The 12099-nt window shown below is 23.1% G+C and overlaps 2 protein-coding genes across 2 annotated transcripts; both read left to right on the top strand.

Annotated features, from left to right (window-relative positions):
- Positions 1 to 63: 63 nt before the first annotated feature.
- Positions 64 to 1080, top strand: SRAE_2000231100 (Protein-tyrosine phosphatase, receptor/non-receptor type domain and Protein-tyrosine/Dual specificity phosphatase domain and Protein-tyrosine phosphatase, catalytic domain-containing protein; the record flags this gene model as incomplete). Its single annotated transcript, XM_024653367.1, has 1 exon — positions 64 to 1080. One exon carries the CDS (start codon positions 64 to 66, stop codon positions 1078 to 1080), a length of 1017 nt encoding a protein of 338 aa, XP_024506850.1.
- A 2612-nt stretch (positions 1081 to 3692) lies between these two features.
- SRAE_2000231000 (No mechanoreceptor potential C) lies at positions 3693 to 9430 on the top strand (the record flags this gene model as incomplete). Its single annotated transcript, XM_024653366.1, has 3 exons — positions 3693 to 9057; positions 9119 to 9232; positions 9285 to 9430. 3 exons carry the CDS (start codon positions 3693 to 3695, stop codon positions 9428 to 9430), a joined length of 5625 nt encoding a protein of 1874 aa, XP_024506849.1.
- Positions 9431 to 12099: the final 2669 nt, after the last annotated feature.

Genomic DNA, 12099 nt, shown 5'->3' with positions numbered 1-12099 from the left:
TATTTTTTAAATGATAAAATATTAAAATTCTTTCATATTTAATAAAATATTTATTAAATTTTAATGGGTGAAAAAGGAAATAAATCAGTTGTCCAAAATTCAAAAATTAATCCAGATGATGGTAATAAATTTAATTTTATAAAAAACGATGATGATGTTGATTATAATTTAACAATTAATCAAATAATTGATGAAATCGCTAATGGAGGTGAAGATATTGTATGTGATTGGATGCGTGAAATTACAAAATATCCTCAAACTACAGATGCATGTATAATGGATGAAAATGTATCAAAAAATAGATTTCAAAATATTTTATTATATGATAATAATAGAGTAAAAATTAAAGACAAAAATAGAGGTAATGATTATTATCATGCTTCTTATGTTGATGGATATGATAAGGTTGGTAGATATGTTCTTGCTCAAGCACCATTTGATGAATATACTGAATCTGATTTTTGGAGACTTGTCTCAACTGCAAAACCAAATATGATTGTTCTTTTAGCAGCAACATTAGATGATAAAGGTGTTGCATATATTCCACAATTTTGGTGTACAGGAAAAAAACAAAAAAGATATTTTAAAGATTTAGCAGTTAGAACATTAGAAATTAACAATTTGAGACATTGGGATTTATATAATATTGAAATTATTGATAAACAATATTCAAAAACACAAACATTTACTTTAAATTTAATTCATTATCGTGGATGGACATGTGATAATAAAGTCCCAGAATATATTCTTGATTTTCGTGCTTTTTTCCAATTAAGAAAAGCAGAAACTGATGTTAAAAAATTTGATGGACCAATTATGATAGTTTGCCCAACCGGAACACATAGAGCAGCTTTCTTTGCTGCAATTGATATTATTATAGATAGAATCAATCAAGAGAAACGTGTAGGTATCCAACCAACTGTTGAAATAATTTCTAAACAAAGATATGGTAGTTTCATATTTTTTGAACATTATTTAAATCTTGTTGAAACTATTACAAAACATTGTGTATCAAGTAATATTGTTGATCTTCATATGTTAGCTCAAGTTGAAGTAAAAAAAGAGAAAAAAAATGTTTAACTACTATACTTTTATTAATAGAATATTTTAAAATTTAATATTAAATGTATATATTAATAACTAATATAGTTATAAAAGTTTTTGATAAATACTACACAAATCAAATATATGTATTTGAGTTTTAAGAATATTTTTTAATAATAAGATTATTTTTAAGGCATAATTATTTATATTTTTATAAAAAATAATATACAATAAAGTTTCTTTTTTTTTTTAAGTTTTCCCATTATTTTTATTGTACCATAAATAATATGGTTATTCTTATATATACTTATTATACCAAAATTTTATTTTTTTTTTATTTAGCAAAGTGGATTTTTTTTATAAGTATTGAAATATTAAACATAAGTTGAAAAATATAAATAAAAAATAAGTAATTTTATCAAAAATATGGAAGTATTAAATAAATATTTTGTTAGATATGAAACAATTAAATAAAAAATATAAATGTTAATAATATATTAAGAACTTAAAAGACAAATTGTAAATTTTTGGAAAGTGATATATATATTAGTAATAAATATGATAATATTAAAATTAAATTTATTATGCCTGATGTAGATGTAAAAAGTAAAATTATTGTTTAAAAAAATTTTTATTAAAATGAAATGTATAAATTTTTTCCAATTTTATTGATACTTTAACCATAAATTAAGGAACAACGAACAATTGAAATAATTAATTTATAAATTCTTCAAATTCATCTCAATATCTTTAGGCATTAAAAACTACTTCATATATTATTATAATTTTTCATCTTTTTTATTATTTAGAAATTACCCTATACCAAATTGTTTCTATTTATTCAAAAAATTTATGATGAATACAAGATTAAATTAAAATGATAAATATGAATAAAAAAAAGTTGATGAATTTATGTTATTTTCTAAATAAGTTTTTTTGACTTTTCAAATAAGATAGTCCTGAAGATAGTAGTACATTAATCAAATAGTTTATTTGTAGTCTTGGTAAGGATTCATAAAGCGTCACATTATAGGCAATCAAAAATAATGATTTTTTAGTAACACACTAAATTTGATAAAGAATTATTTATTATAAATGGTGTTTTAAATATATGTAAAAAAAAATTAAAAGTATCTGATAGAATAGTTTTTCACTTTTTTATATGATCTGATCCATTAGACATATCTGTTCGATGACACATTGTATGTTCTGAATTTAAAAAAAAAATAGTAAAAATTATTTAAATGATAAAAATCAATATATATATATTACTAAATATTTCATTATAATAAAAAAAAGTAAAATATAAATAATTGGATATATTTTTTTAACCAAATTTTTTTTTATGTGGCAATTAAGTTTCTAATAATATACTAGAAATTGATAATAAATACTACTAATAAAAATTTATTTAAGTTTTATAAATAAAAAAAATAACAAATGGGTAACTTTAAAAACTTTTCTACTTCAGCAAACAGGAAAATGATTTATTTAGGCAAATAATGGAGTAAAGTTAAAATATATTAAAAAAAATATAAATGTCATTCAGGGTTGTTATTAGTATTTTTTATTACTCAATTTTACAGATACTTTTAATATGGATTATAAATTAATTTTATTGAAATTTTTTTTTTGATTTAATTTTAAGAAAATAATTTAATTAATTATATTTATTTATTAAATGATTATTTTAAAATGTCTACGATAATTTTAATCTTTGAACTATAAAAAAAAGGTAAATAAATTTGTCTACTAAATTAAGACATATTAAACTAGAATTTATTGAAACGTTTAAGTTTAAATAAAAGCTAAATAACCTTTTGATAAAGAATTTTCTTAACATGTCCAGTGGAAAGCTTTTGACATGAAAAAAATAACTGGCCGGAAGTGAGGTTTTAAATTATGGTACTTCAAGCATTTTTAACTCTCAATTTTTATCCCTAATATATCTACCACAAAGTAGTGGTATATGTTTTTCATATATTTTAAAAAGTTTGAATATACTACCTTCTTAACACTATTATTATCCTATCTCTTACACTTTGTAACTATATAACAATCAAAAAGAAAATTTTTGGTTTGCCTTTAATACACTTTTATCATTAAATGTGCAGGTTATGGACAAAAATTTAAAAATATTCTAACATTACAATATATTTAAATGAAGAGTTTTTCATGCCTTTATTATTATGTACCATTCAATTTTTTTAAATAAATATTTTTTTTTTGTAGTATAGGTTAATATTTTTGATAATAATTTAAAAATTGGTAAATAGATATATTAAAAAAAGTAATATTTATTTTTTTTTTTTGATAATTACATACTTGAGATTTTGTTATATGATAAATTTTTACAATATTTTTAAAAAAAAGTTTATATAAAATTTTATGGAAGATTTTGATTTTTATATATATTTTTTTCATTTCGTAATACTTTAAATATATTATAATTTTTATATATTTTTTTTTAGATAATTCAATGAAACAAACTTTTTTTTATATTAATATTATTTAAAAATTTATTCTTGTATTAGACTATTCTATAATTTATTTTTGAATGTTAATTAAGATAATTTAAAATTATAAGAAAGTTAAAGTAATTTATTTAACAACTACCCAAATTTGTCTTTCAATTGGAGTCTTTCAAAATGCCTATTGATAAATCTAAAATAAGGCCAACAAATTTTATTGAACCTTCATGGCATCCGAGAGGTTCTTTAAATAAACCAGGTGGTATCATTGCCGGAGCAATATGGTCAACATTAAAAAATGAGGAAAATGATAAATTTAATACATTTCCTTCAAAAGTTTTATCACCTAGAACTGGAATTATTGGGAGTGCTTTAAAAAAATACCATTATATTAAGAGTAATAAAAGAAGTTCCTCTACAGAAGATATCTTCAGACCAGGGGAAGGAAACCAAAAAGATATTAGTAATTCATTAGAAAAATTAAATTGTATTGAAAGAGGTTATTTTAGTTATAGAAATAGGGAATATGGGAATAAAGTCGATTGGCGTGGAGGTATAATTGGTTCCGAATTAGAAAAAGTTAGGAAACGAACCATGATGAATAGCAATTATATGAGAAAAGAAAGTATTGTTAGCGAGAAAAATAACCAGGATAATGATAAAGTTAAATATTTTGAAGAAAAACGTTTTAAAGAAAGTGAAAATGAATTAAAAAAATATAGTCATATAAAACATGAGATTACCAATGAAATTGATGGTGATGATGATAGTAATGAAATTATAGAAAATAATAAAAAATATCATAATGAGAAGTTTAATAATGTTGCAACGGGTAGTTTTACTGCAAAGAAAGTTGAAAATAATATAGATGATAGTTTTAGTATCGAAGATTTAGAAGATGTTATCAGTGATACTGATGACAATTCTGAGAATGAAAAAGAAGAAAAAACTACTATAGAACCATTAACAAGTGATGTTAAAATGGCATTAAAATTAATTGAATTATCTAAAAATCAAAATTGGACAGAAATTGATAAAAAATTAAATAACCATGAAAAAATAAAACTTAGTCATGTAGATGAAAATGGAAAAAGTTTAATATATTATTTAGCTAAATATGGACCATTAAAGCTTTTAGAAAAATTAATTTCAATTGACTGTTCACTTATAAATTTTACAACCCCAGATAATGAAAATTTAATTCATGCAGCAGTTGAGTGTAATGAGGCTATGATTGTAAAAAGTTTAATATTAAAAGATGTACCCTGTAATATTATTACTATATCAAAAAAATATAAACCATTACATTTGGCGGTTCAGCGTACTGATCATCAAGCATTATCAATTGTAGATATTTTAATAAAATATGATCCAAAATCACTTATTTCTCAAGATTATCAGGGAAATTTACCTATACATATTTGTTTAAAAACATATGCTAGAATTGATATGATATCACGTTTATTACAATTATATATTGAAGAACAAATGAATATAGAGGATGATGATGGTAATAATGCATTACATTTAAGTGCTTCTAAAAATCATCAACTATTTTCTTATATGTGTTCACATAATTGTATGCTATCTATAAATAAACAAAATAAAAAAGGTGAAACACCTTTTCATTTTGCAGCAAGAATTGGCGATGATCAAATGTTAAAATCATTTTATAAATTAGATGCAAATGTTAATATTTGTGATAATAAAGATATATCACCATTACATATTGCAGCAGAGTTAGGTCATACAAGTTTTGTGGAACGTTTAATTGATAAATTTGGGGCATCATTAACTGCCAGAACAAGAGATGGTGATACTTTATTACATATTGCTGCATACTCAGGACATGCATCAACAGCCTTAGCTTTCTTAAAACGGGGTGTTCCTTTAAATATGCCTAATAAAAAAGGTGCCTTAGGGTTACATACAGCTGCTGCTGCAGGTTTTAATGAGGTTGTCAAAATGTTATTAGCAAAAGGAACTCATATTGATATTAAAACAAAAGATAATTTTACTGCTCTTCATATTGCTGTAAAAAATAACAAACCAGAAGTTGTAGAAACATTAATTGGTTTTGGTGCTGATGTTCATTTACATGGTGGTAAAAATGGAGAAACTCCTTTACATGTTGCAGCAAATTCTCATGAAGAAAATGCCATTGATTGTGCATTAATGTTATTAAAAAGTGGTGCACAACCAAATGTTCGTATGAATGATGGTCAGACAAGTTTACATGTTGCAGCAAAACAAGGAATAGAAAAAATGATATTATTATTATTAGAAGAGGATGCAGATCCTACATTAGTATCAAATAATGGTGAAACACCTCTTCATATAGCTGTTCGTTATTGTAATTATCGTGGTTGTTATTTAATAATTAATTATTTAAAAGAAAAAATGTCTGATATTAAAATTGCATCATATGTAAATATTCAATCAACAACAGAAGGTAAAAGTACTATACATTATGCAGCTGAAATAACACCAGATCAATGTCATTATCAGGGTGAAGAAGCAGATATTGTAAAATTATTATTAAAATTTGGTGCATCACCAGAATTACAAACTACATTAACTGGAGAAACAGCAATGCATCTTGTTGCAAGAAGTGGTAATGAATCAGTTATTTTAGCATTAGTTAATACAATTGGTGTTGGTATGGTACAAATAATTCAAAATAAACAATCAAAAAGTGGATGGGCACCATTATTAGAGGCATGTGCACGGGGACACCTTGGTGTAGCACAAATATTATTAAAACATCATGCACGTATAGATGTTTTTGATGAATTGGGTAGAACATGTTTACATTTAGCTGCTATGAATGGTCATGTTCAGTTAACTCATATGCTTCTTAGAAATAAAGCATTTGTCAATTCAAAAACAAAATCTGGTGAATCACCATTACATTTAGCATCCCAATTTGGTCATACAAAAGTTGCAACAGTTCTTTTACAAGATTATGGTGCTAGTATAGAAGCAATAACATTAGATAATCAAACAGCTTTACATTATGCTGCAAAATTTGGTCAATTAGGTGTTGCACAGGCTTTATTAGCATTTGGTGCTAATCCTAGTGCTAAAGATGATAAAGGACAAACACCTTTACATTTAGCTGCTGAAAATGATTATCCAGATGTTGTTAAATTATTTTTAAAAATGAAACAAAATAATCGACAGGTATTAACAGCAATTGATGGTAATGGTTTTACATGTGCACATATTGCTGCAATGAAAGGAAGTTATGCTGTTGTTAAAGAACTTATGATGATTGATAAAAAAATGGTATTAAATGCTAAAACTAAAACAATGGAAGCAACAGCTTTACATATGGCAAGTGCTGGTGGACATACAGCAATTGTCAAAGTTTTACTTAAAAATGGTGCTAATAGTGAGGATGAAAATGCACATGGTATGACACCATTATTATTAGGTGCTAAAAATGGTCATGTTGAAATATTAGAAGCATTTGATGAGGTAAATTGGAAAAGATGTAGTAAAAAAACTGGTCTTAATGCTCTTCATATAGCAGCATATTATGGTAATACTGATTTTGTTATTGCAATGTTAAAAAAAGTTCCTGCAAATGTTAGATCTGAACCACCTATATATAATCATTTAGTTGTTAAAGAATTTGCCACAGAATATGGTTTAACACCATTACATTTAGCTGCACAATCTGGTCATGATGGTTTAGTTAGAATGCTTCTTAATCAAACAGGTGTTCAAGTTGATGCTACATCAACAACAATGAATGTTATACCATTACATTTAGCTGCACAACAGGGACATATAGCTGTTGTTGGTATGTTATTATCTAGAAGTACACAACAACAACATGCAAAAGATTGGAGAGGTAGAACACCACTTCATCTTGCATCAATGAATGGACATTATGAAATGGTATCACTTCTTATAGCACAAGGTAGTAATATTAATGTAATGGATCAAAATGGATGGACAGGAATGCATTATGCCACAAAAGCTGGTCATTTAGATGTTGTAAAACTTTTTATTAATTCATCAGCTGATGCTCAGGCTGAGACAAAAGAAGGTAAAGTACCATTATGTTTTGCAGCAGCAAATAATCATATAGAATGTTTACGATATTTATTAAGACAAAAACATGATACTCATTCATTAATGGAAGATAGAAAATTTATATTTGATTTAATGGTATGTGGAAAAAATACAGAAAATGAACCATTACAATTATTTATTTTACAATCACCTGCTCCAATTGATACAGCAGTAAAATTAAGTTCACTTTTTCGTGAAATGAGTGAAAAAGAAAAAGAAAGAGCTAAAGATTTGTTAAATGTATCAATTTTTGCTGAAGAGATGGCTGTTGAATTATTAGGAATAACTGCATCAGAATATAATCCAGCTATTTTATTAAAAGCTAAAGATTATCGTGGTAGACCATTATTAGATGTATTAATTGAAAATGAACAAAAAGAAGTTGTATCATATGCTTCTGTACAAAGATATTTAACAGAAATATGGACTGGAAGAGTTGAATGGAGTTTTGGAAAAACTGTTGCTTTTGCTTTATTTGTTTTTATATGCCCACCAGCATGGTTTTATTTTTCTCTTCCATTAGATACAAGAATTGGAAGAGCACCAATTATTAAATTTGTATGTCATATTGTATCACATGTATATTTTACAATTCTCCTTACAATTGTTGTTCTTAATATAACACACAAAATTTATGAAACAACATCAGTTATGCCAAATTATGTTGAATGGATATTATTAATATGGTTATCTGGTAATCTTGTATCTGAATTAAGTAATGTTGGTGGAAGTTCAGGATTAGGTATTGTAAAAGTTCTTATATTAATATTAGCTGCTGCAGCAATAGCTGTTCATATTTTAGCATTCCTTCTTCCAGCATTTTATTTTACAAATCTTGATAATGATGAAAAATTACATTTTGCAAGGACAATGTTATATTTAAAAAATCAATTATTTGCCTTTTCTCTTCTTTTTGCCTTTATTCAATATCTTGATTTTTTAACTGTCCACCATCTTTTTGGTCCATGGGCTATTATTATTCGAGATTTGATGTATGATTTAACAAGATTTCTTGTTATTTTAATGCTTTTTATAGCTGGTTTTACATTACATGTTACATCTATTTTTCAACCTGCCTATCAACCTGTTGATGATGAATCCTCTGAATTTATGAGATTATACTCACCAGCTCAAACATTAGAAATGTTATTTTTTTCATTATTTGGTTTAGTTGAACCAGATAATATGCCACCATTACATTTAGTACCAGAATTTGCCAAAATAATCCTAAAATTATTATTTGGTATTTATATGATGGTTACACTTATTGTTTTAATAAATTTATTGATTGCTATGATGAGTGATACTTATCAAAGGATTCAGGCACAATCAGACAAAGAATGGAAATTTGGTAGGGCAATTTTGATAAGAAAAATGAATAAAAGAGCTGCTACCCCAAGTCCTATAAATATGTTAACAAAATTTTTTATTGTTATGAAAGTTGCATGGAGAAATAAATGTAAGTTAATTATAGAAAAAAAATAATTATTATTTTTTAATTTATTTTTTTTTTATTTTAGTAAAAGTTTGTACACCAAAAGCTCAACATGATTTAAGATATGAAGAAAATATTGATGCTTTTAGTATGACTGATGGTAATGGTATTAATTATCAAGGAATTGGTAGTGACACAGGTAAATATATATATAATTAATTTAAAAAAAATATATTTATTATTTTTTCTAGGTTTACCTGAAGATGAGGAAAGAGCCACAAAATCTTATTCTATTGAAAGTGTAGTTGACTGGAGAAGAATTGTTCAATTGTATTATCAAAGCATTGCCAAAAATGGATCACATGGATTTGAGGGAGATGAAAATAGAGAAGAATAGAATTAAATATATAAAAATATATTTCTGTACATAAAATGTTTTGGCTAATGTGTTATCTTTTGTATTATAATAATTTTTTTTTCTCTCATTTTAAAATAAATAAACTTTTTTACTACAACATTAAATATATTAAATTATAATAATAAGAACATTAAAAATTAAATTATGAAATTAAGTAGAAAATTCATTTATTATAATTTTAAAGTATGACATTTGTATAAATTAAATTTTAATAATTATAATGTTATTTGTCTCTTTCCAATTATTGCTTTTATGAAAAACATTATTGTAAAATCAAATACTATTTTATAAGTTGATTAAAATAATTATATTATCATGGTCAAAATAAAATAACAATGTAAAATATATATAAGTTATTCACTGTTATTTACCTTCATAATAACATTTTGTTTTCTATTTCTATTTAATAAGAAAAAATATTACGTATAGAAGTATATATATTGTTAAGTTATTTATCTTGCCATTTAATATGCCATTTTGATATTCTTAATTTAATAACATAAATTAAAAATGTTTACATGTAAAAATTTTGACTATATATTTTTGTAAGTAATTATAAAGTACTTAATTTTATAACTATTAACATTGAAATATAATATTATTTTTACATATTTTATGTAATTAAAAAAAAGAACTTTGGGTATAATTAAATAATATTAAAATGTTTTTTTTTTTTTGTCTTTTTTTTTCATATTATATATTTTTTTAAATAATACACATTTTAAACGAAGATTATAATTAAATTGTGAGCAATGATGAATAAAATGTATTCATACATTTCTATAAATAATTTCGATTGTAGTTAATATAAATAGAAAAATTATTATATTGTTTGAAAGAAAAAAAAAATTTTTTTGAAGTATAATACTTAAGAGAATGAGTTTTTGAAGTTATTTATATTAATTGTAAGTCATGATGACATTTCTTAAAGTAGTCGTAGTATAATACAAATATATCCATAAAAAGAAATTAAACTGGAGGCAATTTTAAGTTACTAAAATTTAGACCTTATAAAAACATTAAAATGATTATACTTGGTTACATGTGCAAAATTTAATAAAATATTATATTTTTTTTTTTTTTAAATTTTATTAAATGTATTTTTATTTATTAATTTTATTATAAAATTTATACAATTTAAAATGAATTGTTTTGTCATAACAAAATAATTTAAATATTCATCATTTAAATATTAATTTTCATGTATTCTTTTTCTTATATCCTGTTAAAATTTTATTATTGACTATGTAAAGTTTTATCTTCATTTTAATATTTATTTTAAAATATTTTGTTTAAATTTGATAAATAGTAATTGTGAATAAAAGGAAGTTTGTCTAGCGAAAATAAATCTTTTGGAATTGTAAACGATAAGGAAATAAAATTATGGAAGTTTTTTGTCCTCTTTATATCATATTTAATTTAAAAATAGTATACATTATAAATGTTTCTATAATATTATCAAAAATATTCATATTGTAAGTGTGTGTTTTCAATCAACTATTTTTTTTTATTTTAGTTTATATATAGATTAGTTTTATACCTTAGTATTAAAATTAATACATTTTTGTTATATATATATATATACATATATATAACAAAAATAATGTATATTTTTTTTTTTACAAATCCCTTGTAGTGAGACAAAATTTAGATAAATTTTCTATAGTTTTTCTACATCAAAGTTTTATCATATACAACTATTTCAAACACCTCGATTAATTAAATGTCTAATGTGATACATATTAATTTTAATGCCAATATTTGTTATTGACAAGAAAAAGTGAATTTAAAATTATCTTCTTTAAAAGGTCTCCTAAGAAATATTTATAATTATAGATAATAGTTTGATATATAATGATTTGATGAAGCATTACATAAAGAATACTCTAAGACATTTTCATACTTTTTACCGTTAACATTATTTTACTTATGTTTTATTAATTAGACTAATTTTAGAATACACATCACTAATATTTTTGCTTTAATTAGATAAAAAGAATAATTTTACTTTTTTTTCACATCACAAAATATAAATTTTTTTTCATCACATTAACAATGTGTTTACAATCTTTTTATTACTTTAAAGATTCATCTTTCCTTAAACTATTTTACTTAAAAGAAAAAAAATTGTTATGTTATTTATTTACCAAATTAGATTTAAACAATATCACAAACTGTTGTTTTTTTTATCAAAAATTCTCAATAACATTTGTTATTAATATCAATGAAATGACAGATATATTTTAATAATTTTTTTTTTTTAAACATTTTTAATAGTTAATGACATTTTAAGTGAAAAATGATGTCATTTCTTTTTTATTAAAAAAATAACTTAAAGTTTTACTTTAAAATCATATATTTAATAAATTAACTATTATTAAGCTTTAAATATTTTAAAAATTATTTATAATATAATATTGGATAAATTCTTATTACATTTTCAGTAATAATTTTATTTCCTTGCTAATGTAAACTACTTCCTATCGTTGGTAAATAAAATCATATTTTTGATATTTCTTAATAATCTTTAATCTTAATTGTTACACTAAGTTTAAAATTAAACAATAATCTTTGATAGCTTTTATCACTATTATCATTAATACATACCAAATAACTTAACCCTTTTTTATTTTTTTTTTATTAATTTG

Source organism: Strongyloides ratti (genome assembly GCF_001040885.1).
Source record: "Strongyloides ratti genome assembly S_ratti_ED321, chromosome : 2".
NCBI classification, from domain to species: domain Eukaryota; kingdom Metazoa; phylum Nematoda; class Chromadorea; order Rhabditida; family Strongyloididae; genus Strongyloides; species Strongyloides ratti.
This window is presented reverse-complemented; position numbering and strand designations above follow the sequence as displayed.